This window comes from Anabrus simplex, chromosome X (genome assembly GCF_040414725.1).
Source record: "Anabrus simplex isolate iqAnaSimp1 chromosome X, ASM4041472v1, whole genome shotgun sequence".
NCBI lineage: Eukaryota > Metazoa > Arthropoda > Insecta > Orthoptera > Tettigoniidae > Anabrus > Anabrus simplex.
This window is the reverse complement of record NC_090279.1, coordinates 161,521,657-161,544,226: the sequence shown is the minus strand read 5'-3', so window position 1 is coordinate 161,544,226 and position 22,570 is coordinate 161,521,657. Positions and strand designations below refer to the sequence as shown.

The following is a 22,570-nucleotide window of genomic DNA, read 5'->3' as shown; positions in this document are numbered from 1 at the left end:
TCACATCTTACCATTACCAGAAAACAGGATTTTACGACAACGAGTGATGAGAAATCTGGGAAAGAAGACACGAGGCCATTGGATCAAAGAAATTCAAGAGGATCTCTAAACAGTTGGACTCAAAATTACAGATGCAAAGAATAAGAATAAAATTACCACCCTTCTTAAGAATCACAAATTTTCAACTGAAATGATGCAACAGAAGGCCAGTAGAGTTTTCAGACGAATTAAGAACACTGCGATCAGAATGAATGAAGAAGTACTGGGCAGCTAAGAATCAAACAGTATAACCTTCAAAGAAAAAGTGTACGGAAGACTCAATTGGTCCAATGTGGCCAATAAAGTTAATAATGTTAATAATAATAGTAATTATAATAATAGTATATAGTAATATTTTGTCTTTGCTTCTTCATTAAGCACTTAGAATGATATAAAAGGGATCAGTTTTACAGTTGTACTAAAGCAGTAACTAATTTCAATAATTATAAAATGATTAATAAAATTTAAGAACAGTTCAGAATAGGTATTCTATGTACAATAAAAAACTTGACCTAATCCAGTTACAAAAGCATAGTAAAATACTAGTCTAAGTAAATGAACTAACTTGAATAATTATAACATGAGTAATGAAATCCAAGAAGTGTCAGAAATCAGAATTTTACATACATTAACAAACAACCTAAACTAGTTACAAAAGCATACTAAGATAGTTAATAAAGTAAATGAACTAATTAGAATTATTATAAAATGAGAAATTAAACCTAAGAAGCATCCAAGGTTGGTATTATATGCAAAGTAACAACTTGACCTAATCCAGTTTAAAAATCTATTTCGAATTGAAATTTAAAAATATAATTGTCGAAAATTGACACTTGACAAACGGGAGCGTCTTTCTGTTATAGTATGACCCTGCTTTGAAAACAGTGTCCTTTTTCTGTGTAAAACTAAGACCTTACATTGCGGAGTACATTGTTCTTTTAGTAACTTCAGTTGCGGTTTGGAATATAAACATCGGCTCATTTTCTGGGCAATGTCACATGGAATGTTTCTATTGAGGTGAGAAGATAAAACATCGTCACTGTTTCAAAGAATCGATGTAGCTGACATGTACGGAACAACTCTTGTTTCTGTTCACGCAACATAACACACGAAGCAATCTCACTGCTTCGAAACAGTGAAGCATTGATGTGTCAAGGCATCGAGACAGCTGATTGCGCCGGCACACTAGCCAACTCTACAACCAATTACTAAAGAGTTCTCCAACTTGTGTCACTATCAAGTCATGTTCAGGCGGCCTAAAGATTTCAATACATTGGTGATGCCAGAACATATTTTGATATTGTTATATATCTGATATAAGTCCAGGGAACAGATGGAGAGCAGCGACTTACCATGTAAGACTGCGTAAATAGAAGGCATGAAAAGAAAACGTGGGGCAAAAATTTTCGGTGCAGCCTCCGTCGGTGGAGGATAGAATAATATTTCGTTTCTGCTACCATTTGTACCTAAGGATACATATCTTAACCCCTTCGGTGGGCGAAGCGGCGAGATCCGCGGCTACAAGTCGCTTGTTCGGTGGGGAACGCAGATATATCCGCCGATTCGAATTATATTTTTTTTCTCAGTTGCCTGCCTGCAGAGGTTTATTTCCTTTTTAGCAGCGTATTCTGGATGAGTCTGCCCTCTGATGTAAATTTTTTCAATTATGTTATCCCAATACAAATGTGTCATCCAGAAGTTGCAACGTAAAGAACGCAGCTGAGTCCGGGCAAGAACGACCTAAGGCCTAATAGCTGCGCGCTGAAGCTTTAGCTCATCGCCTAATCGTCCCTTGGACGTAATAATATTGCTGTAGAAGGGATTTCTAGAGATTATGACACGGAACAGACTTCTCTGATGACATTTTAGAACTGTGACCTGATTTATTATCCCCAGTCTTGAGTTCATCATTCACGACTGGAGTGTGTGTTTATCGCGAGTTACACAGCATTTTATTATCGTACGCATACGTAATACAGTCCCATTTCATGATTTCCGGCCAAACTGCTGAGACCAGGGTTCTATTCGATCCTTTTTCTTACATTTTTTTCCGCTAAAATATCTATAACGAATTACCGGCCCCCACTGTTAGAGGAAGACGATTTACGGGTCATGATAAACAAAATGTTGGAATTTAGTGGGGAGAATTGTGATATTAGTGAAGTAAATTCTACCGAAGGGGAATTCGAAAGTGACAGGAATTTACCTGGAAAAAGTACTGCAAGCTCGAATATACAGGATTTGGGCGTATCTGATGTGAATGTTCAGCAGTCGCAAAAGAGATAACACGTGTTCGATTCCAGTTCAAGTAGCGATCATGACAGTGACAGTTGTGACGATAATACTGATTACAATCCAACCATTGCAAGTTCTTCGTCAACTTATACTGAAAATGGACAAAGAAATTCTCGCTTTGATCCAAATTTCCATCGTGATGTAAAAAGAGTGTTTTTAGGGAAAACAAAACTGAGCGAAATATTGTAATTCCTTTCTTATGACGAGATATGCCAGAACATAGCTGAACAGACCAACGATGCCGAGCAGGAAATCGCACATAAATCCCAGTTTAGTAAGACAAAAGGAAAGAATCGAGATCAAGACCATGTCCGGACAAATAAGGACGAAATAAAGCTTCTTATGGCCATACTGTTCCCGCAGGGGATTGTAGAGAAACTTAAATTAGGACACTATTTCTCTCAATCGCTTGTTCACTACGCCTACTTTCTATGAACTGATGACACAGAGGAGAATTTTTTCTCGCCAGATTGAGTGGCCTGGCCAGCCTCCTGACCCCAACTTGGCAGGTTCGATTCTGGCTTAGATCGGTGGTATTTGAAGGTGCTCAACTACGTCGGCCTCTTGTCAGTAGATTTCCTGGCATGCAAAAGAACTCTTGCGGGACTAAATTCCGGCTCCTCAGTGTCTCCGAAAACCGTAAAAGTAGTTAGTGGGACGTGAAGCCAATAACATTATTATTATTATTATTATTATTATTATTATTATTATTATTATTATTATTATTATTATTATTATTATTATTATTAGATTTTCCTCCACAGCTTTTCACATATCTCTGACAATGAGGTGAATAATGCACAACTTCCTCCCAAAATATACGAGATAAATCCAGTATTTGACCACCTGTTAGCAACATTTACGGAAGCTTACATCCCTGGTGGCAAAATGTCAATTGATGACAACCTCTTCCTATGGAAAGGGTGGCTAGGGTGGAAAGTTTACATAACAAGAAAACGATCACGTTTCGGAATGGAATTATATAAATTATGCGAAGGCGAGACAGGTTATATAACATGACCTGCTTTCGTTTGTATCATAATGAACAGCTGTAAAAGACATCACACTGTGAAGACTGTAAATACTGTAAATATTACCTGTATAGTAGTGTAATAGAGTCCGTTTATGTCACTTATGAACTGTAGGTAGGCGATATAAACTTGATCCCTCGAAAGCGTTAACCAACATAACAGAAAAATACGTGAGTATTATAATTTATTCAATTGTACATCTTTTAAGTACATGTAAACTTTGTAAATCTACAATTTACATATGCAGAAACATTTATTTGCAGGCAGAGATTGATATTAAACTGCCTAAAATATTCAGGTGAAAGTTACTGTATAAACAAAGACCAGAGTTTTGCTGTTAGGAAGAAGCAATCTCGATTTCACAGTGTGAAAGCACTTAGTACGTTTTTGCACAAAGTATTGAAAAATTATCGAATTTTTCAACAATGAAATATATTATATTCAAGTAAATATTTCTCTTTTGGCCCTTCAATAGTTCATTTTAGTCTAAGACTGTTTTTAATCAAGTAATTAAATATTTTCTTCAATCAGGGAAATCGCTCCCCACCTGGGAGTGAGCTAGTGTGAACCGAGCTCCCCGCTTAAGGGGTTAATGAATGTATTATGGCCTTTGAATCAAAAAGAAAAAGTACAGAGGATTTTTATTTTATTCTTATTCTGTCCTACACTTTCCAATACGCTCATTCTTTCAAGGGCTGCACTTCTTCCATTTTTTTTTTTCCCCTCGGTTTAGTGTTGAAAGAGGATGGTTGGAGGATATTTTATTTCTTTATAATGGTATATCCTCCACTGATGAAGGCTGCGGCTGAAAATTTTAGATCCATGTCTTCCTTTTATATTTACCTAGTCTATCCACGTGTTCATACATGGTAAGTCATTGTGTCAATCTATTTCCTATATATATATATATATATTTCTATGTTACAGTGCTCGCTGGTGTTGCCCACTACTTGCGGTTTACCAACAGGGTTTGCACGTCACTTCTCCCAGACATGGAATAACAACAGTCAAGACTCAAATGTTTCGGATGGTAAAGAACAGAACACATCACCTGCTCTCAGTATGGAGGGCTATGTTAAGTTACCAAGGTCAGTTACAATATTATGGTGCAATTGATACTTTTATTACAGTACATTAAATAGCGTAAGAAATCATATCAGTGGTTTGGTTCAAAAGTGCAACAATAAAAAAATTGTCTATTTTTAAATATTTATATCATTCTCTTCCATTTTCTAAGCTCTCTTTGGTTGAGTATTGCAATAAATCATATTGCTAATCAAAACTGAACTAAACCAAAAAAAAAAAAAAAAGTAGTATGGAATTGTCCACAATTGTCGTGTTGAATTTTTACAACTGCACCTTTTCAAAATATACAGCGACACCTTGTTAGTACGTTTCTGCAGGGGACGACGAAAAAAATCGTGTTAAGCGGGAAAACGTACTATCAAATATCCCACTAAAAACTATCCAACAGGGAGATGGTATCACTTCACACATTAGTACATTTTACATTGTGTGTGTGTAGTGTTTCAGGAGATAAAGGAGAGCACTTAATGTGTGAAAAAGTCGAGAGAATAGATATCAATAATTCTCTACTGGGCTGTGTGAAAAAAAGTCGAGAGAATAGATATCAATAATTCTCTACTGGAGCCTGTCAAAGTAACAGGAGACTATTGGAAGATGTGAAAAACTCGGAAAAACAGATACAACATTCTTTTGCCCTTCGGCTCATAGAAGTAGCTACAGTACCTACATATTATAGCAGATCACTTTCTTCCTAAAACAACTGTATAATGAATTGTTAGTTGAAGCCATAGGTTTCTGACCAGTGGGTAATTAAACACTGTTTTCTGGTCACTGAATTTCTCGCGAGGTTATACTTGCCATTTGAACGCCTTCGGCCGCCATCTTGAACATGAAGCTTTGGCAGTGTTCAATGTCAAAAACTTCATTTTTAGTCCGTATTGAATCCAGATTTACATTAAGGAGTGAGGGTAATTGTTTTCACCTATTCAATACTACAACAGTGTGACGTCATTAATACATCACGTATTTATTAGATTTCAACGTTGGGACCGGTTTGGCATTTGTGTTTGCCATCATCAGCCAAAGGAAAATTGTTACAAGGTTTTATACAAATCAATATTAACATAATTTTAAAATATATGTACATACAAATTGAACCATAGTCTTAAATTATTTTGTAATTTGGTGTACACCATAAAACTTTGAAACTACAAGTGGTGTAGACCAAATTACAAAATAATTTAAGACTATGGTTCAATTTGTATGTACATATATTTTAAAATTATGTTAATATTGATTCGTATAAAGCCTTGTAACAATTTTCCTTTGGCTGATGATGGCAAACACAAATGCCGAAACTGGTCCCAATGTTGAAATCTAATAAATACATGATGTATTAATGACGTCACACTGTTGTAGTATTGAATAGGTGGAAACAATTACCCTCACTCCTTAATGTAAAGCTTCGGCAGACTCGCCGGTGAATAAAAATGCCAACTGTCAACTAGCAGTTTGTATTTTTTATGAATGGTACACCACTTTACCTTCAATTTATTGTGTTGAGTGGTAAAAAGAAGTGAAGTGATTATTTGTCACATGACAGCTTACTTACGGACTAATAGGATAATCCTGAGAAGTTCAGTAGCGCGGTATATACGGTATCTGTCTTGTGGTAGCCTAGCTATGGATAAGAAAAGGGTCGTGAAACCGCTCACTAATGAAGAAAAAATTAAAATCCTTCAAGAAGTAGACAGGAATCCACATCTTAAGTGTGTAGAGTTGGCGCGAACGTTAAAACTAGCACCTTCTACTTGAACACTATTGTGGGCAACTGAGACAAAATTGAAAATGCGTATAAGCAAACTAGAAATGGAACGAGAAAACGAGTGCACGAAGGAAAGTTTCCGAAGTTGGAAATAATGATTGTGAATAAATAAATTTCTAACTTCTGATTGGAATGCAAAAGAGGCTACAAGCACAATCAAGCGCAATGGGTTATTCAACAATCTCACTGACTACAAAGACCTTTCCATAGAACATAGAACAAAAATAAACCACTTTTTCCTTTGAGAAAAGCAAATTATCATGGATATGTTTCTCGGTCATTACCATCTACCAATGGCAGCTAGAGTTATACTTCCGTTGCACATTTTTTGGCGGTAACTTCCGTGATGCATAATTTCGGATGATTCACAGCCATAAGCCATGTATGTCAACTGGTGTGACGTATTGTGCAACATAGTTAAGATATCTTGAGAGCTTTCTCCAAAACTAATCTTTTCATCCCAGTTGAAAGAAAAAACTACCAAACGATGTCTGTGCATAGGCAACACTGCACCGAAGAGTCGATGACATCAAACAAGAAAGGAGCAGAGTGAGCGGAAGCAGTACTGGGGGGGGATAGTAGGAGAGGTTTACCATGGTAGGTACCAAACAAGAAAAAAGGACACCACGTTACAAAAAAATTTTAGATGACCAAGTGTATTGGAAACAGCAGCTTTAACGAGAATACAGTACACACTAACATTTTTGGAGAAAATAGATCCTCAAATATACCCTGGACATTTTAGGAAAGTATCAAAGGGATAATTAAGCTAACCTACAGAATAAAATTGACCAATATATATACAAGAGATTAAAAAGGAACTGCCATGCAAGGTCCGTGCTTTAACAGTTTTTCCAAAGTTATACAGATAATCATCTCAGATGATATATTTCTTATGTAGAGTTTCAAAACCTTTGAAAGAACAACTCTTTTTTTTTGGTCAATAAAATTGGTGAAAAAAGTTTATCACAATATACACCTTGTTAACCAAGAAGATATAGTCCGAGCAAAAATCCCAGGCATTGATTACAAAGACAAAATAGCTCGGGTCCCCGTTTTAGAGGAAACGTTTTCGAAAGGGGACTAACCCACAGATAAGTTTGGACAAAATTACAAAAATCGTTACATAGAACAGTGTGTCAGCGTGAATCTCGACCATATAATGGAACTAGATCACAAAACCAGTTTTCTCAATTATTATTTTGAAAAGAGAGGTGTCACACACACAATCACCTCAAAAGATAATTATTAATATTATTATCTGATCAAATTTCGAGGGAACAAGTACACTTTTACCATGAAGATCAAGAAATATTTGGCCACACCAAAAAAAAAAAACAAAAAAAAACAGGGCGCCCTAATATAAAAAGCATATACACCTAATAAAAGAGAAAAGGGTAGGGTAAAAAGGAGGATCAGTACAATAAGGATAAGTGAGGATGAAAAGAAAGGAAACTCTGACTGCGTAATGCTGGAGAATGTTTGATCTGCCAATAGATTTTTTTCAGAATCGTCTAAGGTTGTGAAAGTTCTGTTTGACGATGTTTAGGCTCAGTCCACATCACCAAGTGTTCAGCACTAAAAATCAATTAATCTTAATCAGTTTGAAGGTGGCAAGGAGTTAGACTCGAAACCAAGGCCTTGAAAGTTTTCATAGCATGCCATCACTCAAAATGCCGAAACAGGCCGAGTTTTAAAGTTTCCAAAACAAGTTTAGTAAATGATATGTTTAGCTCACCAAAGTCCTTTCAGAATAACTCCATCAGCTGGTAGGGAAGAAAATGGCGCAGCACACGGCAAGCCGAGCGAGGTCCGTAGTCCCTCCACACACACACACACACACACACACACACACACACACACACACACACACACACACACACACACACACTATTTACAAAAGATGATGCCAGTCTGCCCAAGACGGGCCAAGCAGTCCAATATATACACGCCCGGAAGCGAAGACCAGTTCATTCGAGAAAGATCCTGTGACATGGCAGATGACGTAGTAGGTGCGAGGCAGACAGAAAGACAGCAGTCAGTGTGTCGAGAAATGTCGGAGGGTAACGACAGGTGAGCAAAGTAAGGTAATTCCAATGATAGGAAGAAGTATTGATAACCAGAGCAGATAATAATGGCATTATAGTCTTGTAGAAACAAAAAATTGTAGAGTATGTGGAGATGTACATGCGACGAAGTTTGCAGAAACTCGTAGAACGTCGATGGAGAGGTTATGGCAGTAGCACGTTACACTGGACAGCTTTGGGAAAAAAAAGAAAGAAAAAAAAGCATGAAAACTGAATTCAGCGCTCCTAGCCTCAGTAGAATCTATTACTGTGCTTTAACTTAGCACTGTCCTGTCTTGTACTAGTGTAAAGTCTTTGCTGCCAATCAGTGACGTAAAACTCATCTTTACCAAGCTAACAGCTTGCTCCTCGAAGGCACAATATACTCGGTGTTCGAGAATTCAAGGTCATTTTCTCCTATCGCGCAACTTTCTCTGACCAACCCATGGCAAGGGCTCTTACCTCTGTTGGAAATCACATTTCGTACACAAGGGATGACAAAGAACATTTTCACGTCTGGGGAATATATGATCGTTCTAAGCGGTAAAGGCGAAAAACCATGACGTGTTGAGTGAGGGATTTTTTATACAGATTTAATACGATGGTCGTCGGGACTTCAAATTTACAACATGTTAAGCGGGGAAACGTGTTAATGAGGAATGTACTAATGATATTTCACTGTAGTAGTTTTGAACAGGAACAGTATGCTATGTCTTAAGTCTACAGTGGCTGGAAAAGATAAAAGAATAAGAAGCTACCAAGAATGTCTGATTTTATAGAGGCGTATAAACCTTCAATCTCATATAACTCAGAACTAGCTTCTTTGAGATGTCTTACTTTTGGAATGAGACGATCGATATAGTGAGATAGAAGCAAGAAAAGGAACACACAATAGGGCAAACACTTGAAAGTTGTTTGTTCCTTTCCAATTCTTAAACAGCACATGTGGTTCCTGGAACTTTGTCTGTCTTGCTATAAAATTAGGGCAGGAGGAAGGTGGGCATTGATGCTCACTTAGGGATCATCATCATCATCATATGCAGTTTTGAACTGTTGACTAGGTCTACTTCGAACATAAGCCTCTCCATCTCCTCTTGTCTTCCCACCACTTCTCCCTCTTCACTCTTGCCCATTCCTCTCTTCTTCTTCACTGATCTTCATTATATACAGTGTGATTGTTTAGCAGGATATACACAGTGATAATGTAGAAAGATGTGGAGTTTGTTCTGTTCATTTTATTGCTCTTAGGAAGCAAGACACGAACATATACAAAGAAGAAACGCCCTGACTGGCTAATGTAGATAGAGGAAGCAACGAGATGAAAAGCAACGAGATGAAAACACAAAACAAAAAGACAAGGCACATTACCATCTTCATATAAAGACTGATTATTTCCTCATCAATTACATTGTTTTATGTATATTTCTCAAATTACATCAGTTCACAGAGTGAATGACCACAAGGATGCTGAATTTTTACAATTTAGGCGATGATAACAAAAAACATTAAAACAGGAAACACTTGATTTATCATTTAGGAGTAGTAGAAGTGATGATTATGGCCCGGATGTTTATGACCTAAAAATGTTAGAAATATGCAAACATTTATGACCTAAAAATGTATTAAAATATGAAAATAAATATGACAAACATTTTTTGGTCACTTTCATATTTTCAAAGCCAAGGATGAGACTGAGACAGGTCAATGAAAGCAACAAATTTATTCTAGCCCATACCAGAAGACAGAGTGCACTCTAAACACTACATCCCACCAGCAAAGGCATAAGTTTGGGTGGTGTCTTTAAAAGTAGGAAAGATCACAATATGAAGATAAAGTTGGAATTCAAGAGGACAAATTGGGGCAACTATTCGTTTATAGGAAGGGGAGTTAAGGATTGGAATAACTTGCCAAGGGAGATGTTCAGTAAATTTCCAATTTCTTTGCAATCATTTAAGTGACCAAGGCATGAGCAATTCCTTATGCCTTATTCCGTTCCTTATGCAGCCAGTCCCTGTTATGAATGGTGTGGAAATATCGCTCATAGGGTCGGTTGGTGCATGCATTTCAGTGGGCTTGGGAGACTGATGTGTAATAACTTCTGGCCCAGTGAGGAAAACAACGGGAAACTACCTCACTCCTCATTTCCCTAATATGCCTCTTTAGTGACTCCTAAGCCATGTATGACAGCTGTCGGTGGAGCTGTAGAGGATCAGACCAGCCCTCAAACTCAATACCCAACATACATACTCAAAGTTATTCGTCTACTAATGTCATTCCACGCCATCTCTCCACTGACAGCTCGGAATCTTTAAATAGATATACTCTCTTCTCATCAATCCCTGTTCTTCTATACCAATCTCCTCTCTGCCTGTGATGTGCTCTTTTCTGCTTCCCAGCTTCATCAGGAGGGCATCAACACTCGTTGATGGGCCACCTATTATATTTCTCGTATTACCGCATTTCTTATTTGGCCCTGGGTTGTCTTGGCCAGCATACTTATTAGGAATATTTAGTGAATATTGTAGCTGATAGAGGCTAGGAAAATAACATATAGGGAATCTGCCACCTGGGCTACTGCTCTAAATGCAGATCAGTAGTGACTGATTGATGCTTAAGACAGCAGTGTATGAAGATGCAGAAATTGTCCTTGTTCTTTTCTCCTGTTTCTGTTGCTCCTTTTCCCCAAGGTTCTTAAACATTACTAAAGGTTGGGCCCAACGCGAGCCGAGCTGCTATTGGTTAACGAAATGACGTTACAGCAGGAGCAAAGCAGCCGAGCCCAGAGCGTGCAAATCAGTAGGAATCTCATATCAGCAAATATTACAGTTTCTCAGAACTAATTGCAGACCAGACATAAAGATTACTGCAATTATAAGATAGAAAAAGAGTACAGCATAGTAACTTTTCATGATTTCCATTACGAATAAGGCGTAAACGTGACGGCACACTAACCAACGCTTGAAATTTATTAACATTTCCAAGTTCCTTTATTTAGTTTGAGGAAGGTTGCGCATTTTCAAATCTGTAAACATAAATATTTAGAGATATGAAATCTTTGTCATACTAAATCTTTACAGCAGAAATTCCGTGATGAACTACCGTATGTTAACCTACGATATACTGACTCACTTCCGCAGGTATCAAGTTTAAAGCTTAACACATATTATAACAGCAGCAAAAGTAAGTTTATATTCAAAACCATGCATAGATAGTCCTGGAAAACCTACAGCCTGTTTTCCAGTCTCTGACCGGGTCAGGGATGTAGTGAATGAACCACATATAGGCTATTATTACAATGGGGTCGCCACTCCCAAAGTGATTTATTAATGACTGATAAATGCTATGAAATGTTAATGGAGAGTGTTGCTGGAATGAAGGATGACAGGGAAAACCGGAGTACCCGGAGAAAAACCTGTCCCACCTCCACTTTGACCAGGACAAATCTCACATGGAGTGACCGGGATTTGAACCACGGTATTCAGTGGTGAGAAGCCGACGCGCTGCCGTCTGGGCCACGGAGGCTCCGCATAGATAGCACTTCATTAGAACACAGCCCTACCTGTGAGATTAAATGCCATGAAGTGGTTGCTTTTGAAGATGAAATCCACTGTCGTGCCTTTCGCCGATGAGCTGCTATGGATTTTTCAGTTCTTGTCCGAATGTTCATTTGTCGTATGCGTATAAATATTCTCGTTCTAACACACATTTTAAATATTTCTGGTGGTACAGCGGGGAATTTACTGCGAATTATTTGACACACTTTGCGAATAATATTAGGTATGTGTCACAGTTCAGCACGTCCGTGAGTGTCCCTGAAAATTAACTCAAATTCCTTTATTTGGTTTACCATTCTAACGATGGAACGAGTAGACCTCCCCGAGATAACATTTCTATCCATCCCACAGGGGCTGTACCAGAAGAAATGGAAAGCATTTCCCCAGTGGGACTTCGCATTGACCTGTCATATTTTCTTTCACGGTCGGCGATGTAGCCGGCGAGGTACCGAAAACCCTCTGCTGAACAATCAGGTGTCGCTGTAGATTGCGGTGAATCTTCTTCTTTTTTTCTTTTTGCTATTTGCTTTACGTCGCACCGACACAGATAGGTCTTATGGCGATGATGGGACAGGAAAGGCCTAGGAATGGGAAGGAAGCGTCTGTGGCCTTAATTAAGGTACAGTCCCAGCTTTCAATCAATCAATCAATCAATACTGATCTGCATTTAGGGCAGTCGCCCAGGTGGCAGATTCCCTATCTGTTGCTTTCCTAGCCTTTTCCGAAATGATTTCAAAGAAATTGGAAATTTATTGAACATCTCCCTTGGTAAGTTATTCCAATCCCTAACTCCCCTTCCTATAAATGAATATTTGCCCCAGTTTGTCCTCTTGAATTCCAACTTTATCTTCATATTGTGATCTTTCCTACTTTTATAGACGCCATTCAAACCTATTCGTCTACTAATGTCATTCCACGCCATCTCTCCGCTGACAGCTCGGAACATACCACTTAGTCGAGCAGCTCTTCTTCTTTCTCTCAATTCTTCCCAACCCAAACATTGCAACATTTTTGTAACGCTACTCTTTGGTCGGAAATCACCCAGAACAAATCGAGCTGCTTTTCTTTGGATTTTTTCCAGTTCTTGAATCAGGTAATCCTGGTTGAGGGTCCCATACACTGGAACCATACTCTAGTTGGGGTCTTACCAGAGACTTATATGCACTCTCCTTTACATCCTTACTACAACCCCTAAACACCCTCATAACCATGTGCAGAGATCGGTACCCTTTATTTACAATCCCATTTATGTGATTACCCCAGTGAAGATCTTTCCTTATATTAACACCTAGATACTTACAATGATCCCCAAAAGGAACTTTCACCCCATCAACACAGTAATTAAAACTGAGAGGACTTTTCCTATTTGTAAAACTCACAACCTGACTTTTAGCCCCATTTATCAACATACCATTGCCTGCTGTCCATCTCACAATATTTTCGAGGTCACGTTGCAGTTGGTCACAATCTTGTAACTTATTTATCACTCTATAGAGAATAACATCATCCGCAAAAAGCCTTAGCTCCGATTCCACTCCTTTACTCATATCATTTATATATATAAGAAAACATAAAGGTCCGATAACACTGCCCTGAGGAACTCCCCTCTCAACTATTACAGGGTCAGACAAAGCTTCACCTACTCTAACTCTCTGAGATCTATTTTCTAGAAATATAGCAACCCATTCAGTCACTCTTTTGTCTAGTCCAATTGCACTCATTTTTGCCAGTAGTCTCCCATGATCCACCCTATCAAATGCTTTAGACATGTCAATCGCGATACAGTCCATTTGACCTCCAGAATCCAAGATATCTGCTATATCTTGCTGGAATCCTACAAGTTGAGCTTCAGTGGAATAACCTTTCCTAAAACCGATTTGCCTGGTGTGAAAATGGGAAACCACGGAAAACCATCTTCAGGGCTGCCGACAGTGGGGTTCAAACCCACTATCGCCAAATTACTGGATACTGGCCGCACTTAAGCGACTGCAGCTATCAAGCTCGGTCGGTGAATCATTAACGGCACAGTTTTCTATCGCAATGATACTGTACAATGAACACATAAATTTCACTCCAGCTACTATTACACTGTTCACGCAACTAACGAAAAGAAAATAAGTGTACCTCACTGCACGAAACACAGCAACTTAACAGAGATCTCACAGAAACGAACTACGAGAGAGAGAGAGTCTCTCTCTCTCTCTCTCCCTCTCTCTCTCTCTCTCTCTCTCTCCCTCTCTCTCTCTCTCTCTCTCTCTCTCTCTCTCTCTCTGCATAATACAGTAGGCCACTGTATAAACCAACAGCAATATACGGAAAGAAATTACGTATAGTTATTACGTGGAAATCCTTTCTTTATAAGACAGACATATATAAACAATGAAATGAGATACACATGCGGTTGTATGCTACACAGTCACGGTGCTCCTGTGATGACGTCACGAGCAGGACGAGGGAAAACTAACATCTACTGCGCAACCAATCTGGGCCACCCGTGCCTTTTCCCCATACAGTTCTGTTGTGTGTTTGTCCTATTTGTGTTCCTTTTCATAATGTTACATTATTGTCAAGTTACAAGAATGTATATGTTTATTGTCAAAAAATGCTTTCACAGCCGCAGATCTTAAAATCACAGCAATAGAACCAGCTTTTGGGTGGTTAGGCCGTGTGCATTATGCAGAGTTTCGTCCAGACGTGCCATTTGGACTCATCAGCTGGAATGGCACGCCCCTCCAGGACTCTGCTTAGCAGGCAGACCAAACTGTGTGGCCCCGCCGAGTTAGCAAATCAAGTTTGCTAACCTGCTAAAGGAGAAATCATTTCTCCGTTCAAAAAATGCTCCCCCATTGGAGATACAATGTTTATTGTTGTGTTGATAATTGAATATTTCCAAAAATGGCCGTTTCCAATTGTAGATTAAAGTTGAATATTTTTGTTTAGAAAAGTAGTATTGTTACTGACATAAGAAGAAACAGAAGTTCATGTACTTGTCATTTTGGTATTGTTTTGCCATAAATAATTAGTAATATAAATTAATAATTACACATGAATACTATTTTATACCTTCTTTTCAGTTTTAATCTAAACCATCTTTTAGGTAGGGGATAGTTTAATGAAAAACAATGGTTTTTTAACTATGTAAATTTTTAGAGCAGTGCTTTTGTGGTCAACTGGTAAGGTGTCTACCAAAAATTGTGAAATGGACTTGTTTTGTAACTTGTGAAAATTTAAAATACTTGGGAGTCTCGTGCCTAGGGCCCCACATTGTAAGTCTGAAGTGGCAAACACTCTGCCACTTATGCATCTGAAAAAGAATAAATTATTCAGATAGGTTATGTAGACAAAAGGTATCCACGAAATGTCACTGTAATATTTGTCCCAAATGGAATATAATAATTTTACTCAAAGTGTAAAATCAGCTGTAAATTAAGAAATACAGTAGTACGAATTATTTTACTTGGAGGGAATAATATGGATACATACTTTACTACCTTGCTCACTGAAGTTGTTTGAATTAATTAGGTGTCGTTTTCTTCATGTTGCTTATTCGTTTTGTGCTCTAACTTATTCATTAAATGATATATTTATTGGTCCAGGAATCATGCTATTTTCCTTTCAACAAAAAAGTAATATATTTATTGGGCCAGGGATCATGCTGTTTGAACTGCCCGCGCTAGTCATATGGACAAAGATAATGAAATTCACAGACATAGCACTCCCATTCGTCGGTGCTAGGCCTGGGCCTCAAGAAAGAAACAAAAGACAGCATGGGCAGCAGAATGCAACATAAGGGAGTCCTGTCTACAGCCCGTAAGTATGTATAGATATTTCTCTAGTAATGACGGTATTTCTTAATTTACCACAGATTTTTCACTTTATTTGTGTAAAAGCAATTATTATGTTCCATTTGGGACAAATATTAAAGTGACATTTCGTGGATACCTTTGGTCTACATAACCATTCAGATATTTTAAAAAACCTTGCTGCAGCAGCCCTGACATGCCTTGGCCTATCATATGACTGCTGGTCAGCTCAAAGGCCTACAGGTTATGAGGTGATGCATGGTAGGCATGATGAAGCCTCTCAGATGTTATTGTTGGCCTTCCCGACTGGGGCAGCTACCTCAGTCAGATAACTTCTCAATTGTAATCATGTTAGCTGAGTGGGCCTCGGACCAGCCCTCAGTTTCAGGTGAAAATCCCTGTCCTGGCAGGATCCGAACCCAGGGCCTCTGGGTAAGAGGCAGGCTCACTACCCCTTGAACGCAGGGCCAGCACAGTTTAAAAAGATATCATGAATAAGTCATGAATTTTGTTTCTTCGAATTTTTCAGACACCCTGTTAGAGATATATTCATACATTTTTGTGTTCTCTTCCATCGTGTATACTACATCAGTGATTTTCAAGTATCTGCTTATTGCTAGGGTAAGTAATCTTTGTGTTTCTTGTTTAGACGGAACCGTTCCGGCTGGGAGCGAAATTACCTGCGTCTACAAGGCTCGGTTCTTGAAGTGTTCGACACCCAGCCTACCAGCAAGGATGCTGTTCCTGTCAGTACTTTTGAAGTATGTCCACCAGAAGGAACTACCAGCGTACTCAGTGCTGTTCCCTACTCGGATGTAGTAAATACTGCGAAGTCAGACCTGCCGTATATTCTCAAGGTTTGTGAAGGTCATCTTATCAGTGGATTATTTATAGGAGTAGGGAAGAACCAGACCTCACAACGTTGGAGATTATTAAGCTTACTTCTCCTTTCTAATTATGAAGCCGATATTCTCTTACTTTGTTGCTCAAGTAGCGAAGTGTATTGTGTTAAGTCAAACAAGGTTTTGTATGAATTGGCTACTACATGTAAGCATTTGGATCTGATGCCATTTCTCAGACAAGAACAATCTCAACATCTTTATACATGTGGACTGTCTCCTCAATAATCCCAGTTTGTATATATTTCTCCTCTGCCCCTAACAAGCTTGTTTCTGCTTCTGCTTTTGAAATTCATCAGGACGGTGAACATCAACAGTCATTGAGGAGCCATCTTGACAGATCTTAATTCTTGATCTGGGAAGTGTGGAATAAGACGAAACCCAAATGAACACAGTAAAGAAGAGACCAGACAACACGATAAAGATTATTATTGATCTTAAAAATTGGCAGGGGCTGTGTCGTAACCACATCATGTGAGTTTAGGTGGGTGTGGGAAAGAAGGGGATGCATGGAGTTTAGGTTTTTAGAGAGCTGGGTATTTTTTGCTAGGCTCTCATCTTGTGAATATTATGAACTCAATCTGTCCAGTGACTCTGTTACATATTGTTCCTATGTTTTTGTCCTTATCTGTTCCCTTAGGCTAGAAGGGGACAGTAAGTTAGACGTACTCGGTTGCTCTCTTACGCCCAGCCTCAGACGTCTTGGGCTTGTTCGGTTCTCTTGAGTCATTCTGTCTACTTGTTTTCATTTGCAGTAGACTTGGACCTTCTTCAGATTAAGATATCGAGTTATTTTGGAAATTTTCACAAAATTCTCAACTATTTCGTAACTTATCACGAGTCTAGTCAAGTTTTCTAACAAATATTATCACAGATTTTGCTAGATGTCATGTAGACAAAACAAACTACTCCTCGTGGTACGTGTTATCACATTGTAGTCCCGATTCATACTCATTTTACCAAGTAATAAACTCGGATTTCATCACAATACGGCAGATGCGCTTGCCACTCACTGTTGTGCCATCTAACCTTGAAAGCTATTTGAGTAGATACTTCAGACATTCCTGTTTAAAATCAGTTATATTTTTGTTCATTTTGATTGTGTGTCCAACTATTGCCCCGTTTCCGTATGGGCCGGGTATGAAGTGAGATGAATCTTTGTAGCATTTTTATTTTTACGACCAGAAACCCTTCTTGACGTCAACATCATCAGAGGAATTAATGAGATTAAATGAATGACATGGTATATAATATGAGGAAGGGTGAGGGTGAAACCCAGTGCAGGCACATTACCTACTCTTGTCGAGTAGCACCTAGGGGTCTGCTCAAGGTTTAACGTCCCTATCTGCCAGATGGTCACCATCAACAGCATTATATGACCTCACTCCATATGAACACTACAGAGAGTTTGAAGTTGAATCGAGGCTTTTGGCTTGCAGTCTAGTGATTAGAAATTGTATACCATCATCTTTCCTAGCCTGCCAGCCACCATTCTGATGGTGATAATTTTTTCGACCACTGAGACCTGAATTAGCTAACCACGGTGTCAGACCATATAGACTGGACGCCTTAATGATCATGGTTACCAGTCAGGCTTTTTCTAGTTTTTATACAAGGGAAGATATAGAGACCTCTTAAATTTATTAAATTTAGTACTTACAAAGTTTTCTGTTGTTAAATTGTGGTAACACTGTTATTAAATTTAGTGCTTACAAAGTTTTCTTTTGTTAAAGAGTGTGTACATATTTTTTGGCAGCTCCTGTTTTGGAAGTTGGCAGTATATAAAGATGTGGAGATTGTACTTTCCTGTTTTCATGTTTGTCTTCATCTTCATCTTCTTTCTATTTCTATTGCTTCCTCCTCCTACACTGACCTGTTATTGTGTTCATCCTATGGCGTGCTCCTTTTCAATTTTCTACCTTTATACGATTTGATTAGAGACTTGTTTGTTCTGTCCCGTTACTAGTATTTAATTATTTAAGTGGTTACACAATGGCTGCTATTTTGTCAGGTGGAAGTGTCTCCTCGCACGACATGCTGGCCAGGTAGCTCGATGCTCATTATGGCACTTAGCTTCCCTGACAAGCAGAAGTGGGTGCAGGCTCTAGAGGCTGTTGTGCAGGGTCAGCACAAGATTATGGGGAATCCTAGCCAGAGGTACAAGGGACAGCTGGTACTCAGATTGAGCAAGGAGAAAGCTGTGGACCTCAACTGCTGCCTACAGCTCACTGACCAGGTAAATATTTTCAGTTAGAATTTAATGTGGCTATTCCTAGCCTTGTGCAGCCCTTGTATGACAAACCCTCCTACAGGGGTGGACAGTGTGTGTTGCTTATTGGAAACTGAGTGTTTTGTGGTGCATGATAGGATTTTGTATGATGTGTGAGTTGAAGGAATGTTGGAGACAACACAAGTACTCAGTCCCTGAGCCAAGGGAATGAACCATTTTAAGATTAAACTCTAAAAGAAAAGTAAAAAATGTTAGCTTATATTTTATTTACAAGAAATGAACCTTACATTCCTGTATATATTTCAGTTCATTTTAAAACAATGCATCATAATCTTCTCCCTCACCCTCCTCAGTTCAAAAGAGACTGGTATCCGTTCCACATTGCCAGTTTGTGAAACTATGGTCCCTGCACAAATTTATCATACAGCAATAAGAATTGTAATCACCTAGTAACTGCTGTACGATGCTAGTTTTCCTCTAGAAGCTCAGTGTAAACCAAACCCCATGGCGCAAGAGCCCGAAAGGGCCATGGCCTACCAAGCGACCGCTGCTCAGCCTGAAGGCCTGCAGATTACGAGGTGTCGTGTGGTCAGCACGACGGGTCCTCTCAGCCGTTATTCTTGGCTTTCTAGACAGGGGCCACCATCTCACCATCAGATGGCTCCTCAATTGTAATCACATAGGCTGAGTGGACCTCGAACCAGTCCCCAGATGCAGGTAAGAGTCCCTGACCTGGCCGGGAATCGAACCGGGGGCCTCCGGGTAAGAGGCAGGCACGCTACCCCTACACCGCTGGGCCGGCAGAAGCTCAATCCATTCCGATTAAAGACTCTTATTAGTGAGCCCTGGCTAGCATGAGCCCGTAATGTTTGGCTCCTTGTCCTTGGCGATAGCTAAAGCTCTCTGGCCGCAAAACACCCAGCGTTTACCATTTGAGCTTTTCTTTGTTGCCAGTTGCAAATACTGTAGAACTTTTCCTGATATCATACTTTCTTCCTGCTGCATGATTTTAAATATTCTTTGCATCTTCAATAACTTAAACCTGTTCCTTAGCAGTGAACAAACAATAACTAGAATTTATTGCACTTGCAGTCATACTTAACACATGATTCACACCTCTCTTCTAACAAGGTAACCGACCTCATGTGCAACGCCATAGTATCATGGGATTCAGGTATTACGAGAACAGTAACAGCCTTATCCCGAATAATGCGCACACCTGCATTTTTTTGCTGCCAACTTTAGGAAAGTATGTGCGGAGTATTCACATCCGTGCAATGCTACCTTATATTGTTGTTGTTTTGTATCACAGAAAGTAATTGTCCATCAATGGTATGACCCTTAAATTAAAATTGTTTGAAATCTTGAACATAATCACGTTTTTTTATGTAGGCCTTGTCCTTAACTGTAAATTAATTCTTCATGAATAATTAAAACTGCTACCAGTCAAAAGTTTTTTTTAAATGTTTTACTACACAATACGTTTGAGAGTGCTCCATTGTCAGCTAGTGAAATGGTGGCATTTAAGTGTTGATACACATGAAATTTCTGAACTTCTCATTATTTAGGATATTGTTCAGGTGTTCCGTTTCTCATCACATATTTGTCACCTATTTGGAAGATATAACACAGGTTGCTTACACATGGGAGGTAATGGGTTTCGTCTTTTTTACATGTGAGACATCCTTTCTGTTGACAAAGAACCAGTGATGAAGACTGGGTTTGTGTAATCAGAATGTTAGAATAGGAATTTTCTGATCGATTCCCATCAGTTTCAAATTTTAAACAGGATTAGAAAGCTAGATCTCATTCCTTAGGATTTGATAAACCCATAAAGTTATTTGGAGATGAATTTTTCAAGGATTCTATGCATATCTTGTACAATCATTAACATAATGATGTATGAATTAAGTAACTCTGTCTTGTATTTTGTTTTGAATTGTTTTTCTTTTATGTTACTTTGTATCTTTTATCATCATTCTGGATCTGCATGATTACCTTATTGTGTATATAACACAGGCACTGGGTCTTATTTTTTTGATAAATGGAACAAACACTGTAAATATTTGCTACCAAATTCAGTAATGCTTCAGTAGAAATAAATTACACAAACTCATTCAGATAATTTTCTGTTGGGCATCCTATGTAATGTGGTAAGATATTTTATTACCTCGTTACCTGCACACTTACGTCAAGGACAGGCAACTGGGTAGTGGGTAGGAACACGTGCAAAGGATAAATGCAATGACAGATTATGTGGATAGCAGGAACAGTAGAGAAGAAAGGAAAGGACAAATGTGAAACACATCAATGAAGAACTCATCAATACACATTGCCAAATTCATAGATCTCTCATAATGATTCCTAGGTCGCCCAGATCCACATTGTAGCTCATTTTTTGTACAGTGTCATCTGAAGAGCAAAGATTCACACTCCTTGGGGGCTATTCATGAAAGATCTTCCTTTTTGATGGGAGGGGACTGGGGGTTGTTAGATAAGGAAAACTATGAATAAATACAAGACAGAAGGAAAGAGGAAATAAGAAAAAAGTGAATATATAAGTGGTAGGAAGCAAAGCACACAACACAAGTCAAGCCCAAACTGATAAATGATATCCTAAATTGTACATTATTTATATGCAATAGAATGGGTATAATTAAGTACAAATACATGTCAAAGACAAGAAATATATTTAAGTAAATGGTTTTTCTCCCTTATTTTCCATTAGCTGTTGGTGTTGGGAGCAGAAGAAGGCCTTTACTCACTGAGAATGTTGAAAAAAGCAGAGGATGCCACTCCAGTCCACATCTTTGGTGTAACTCATGTCTACCAGTTGGCTGTAATTCATTCTCTCAGTATTGTAATCATGATAGCAGGTATTGTATATATTGAAAAGTGCTTTATTTTCTGTTTTAATATTCATCGTTTTTACTATACTTCAGGAATCTTCCATGCAGCATTTTATAATGTACTATTTCCTGTTTGCTATGCAGAGGCTAATAGTGTTTGACATACCATATTTCTCTGTATCCAAGATAACCCCCTCTTTTTCTTTTAGAAAGATTAAATCAGGCTTAAAATGTGCTTTGTGAAATCATATTGTTATTTATAACAAATTTCAAAGTTTTATGAGAAAAAGTAATCACACACAAGTACCATGTATGTCCTACCTACTTCCTTAATCATTTTCATTAGAGGTATCTGATACTGCCTTTGAAAGTTCAGGGAATTCCTCTTTGCGAACCCGCATTCGTATCACATTCATGTTATGGCCATTCTGACCTTGCGTCTTTGTACACATATCTCACAATTTCATGTTTGACTTTTTTAAAGCGTCCTTGTTGTGGACTACTGAATGCCTTTCTTTTACAGTATGCATTTTAGACTATCTTTGTCTTCACACCAGCACTGATCATTGGCTTTAGTTATGCCGTATTTTCTTGTGGCTGCACAATTATCATTTATTTCCGCGTGTTTAATAACCATTAACTTAAAATTGGCGTCATAATATCGATGTGAACCTGTTAAAAGTTTGCCGGCAATACCTGTTCCACGTGTGTCTACAATACAATGATCCATAATGAAAATATACCTGTTGTCTATAAATCTGTTACGGTACTTTTACTAAGTGTCAGGTACAGTATTAAAAATTAAATAATTGAAGTTCAACCAATTCAATACATAAAAGAAAGAAATGTAGTAATTACATTCTTATTTAAATGGGACCGGTTTCGACCCTAGTCCAGGTCATCGTCAGCCGTAAAAACAAGTAGGCGAAATTACACAATGTTTATGAATATTG

The 22,570-nt window shown here is 38.4% G+C and overlaps 1 protein-coding gene across 1 annotated transcript in view; it reads left to right on the top strand.

The window, feature by feature from the left end:
- Positions 1-22,570, top strand: part of sti (sticky) — a 252,717-nt gene that overhangs the window by 151,171 nt on the left and 78,976 nt on the right. The window contains exons 22-25 of the mRNA XM_068230935.1: positions 4,293-4,453; positions 16,289-16,496; positions 18,550-18,774; positions 21,497-21,644. Coding sequence (XP_068087036.1) covers positions 4,293-4,453; positions 16,289-16,496; positions 18,550-18,774; positions 21,497-21,644 — 742 coding nt within the window. The remainder of the gene's footprint in view (positions 1-4,292; positions 4,454-16,288; positions 16,497-18,549; positions 18,775-21,496; positions 21,645-22,570) is intronic.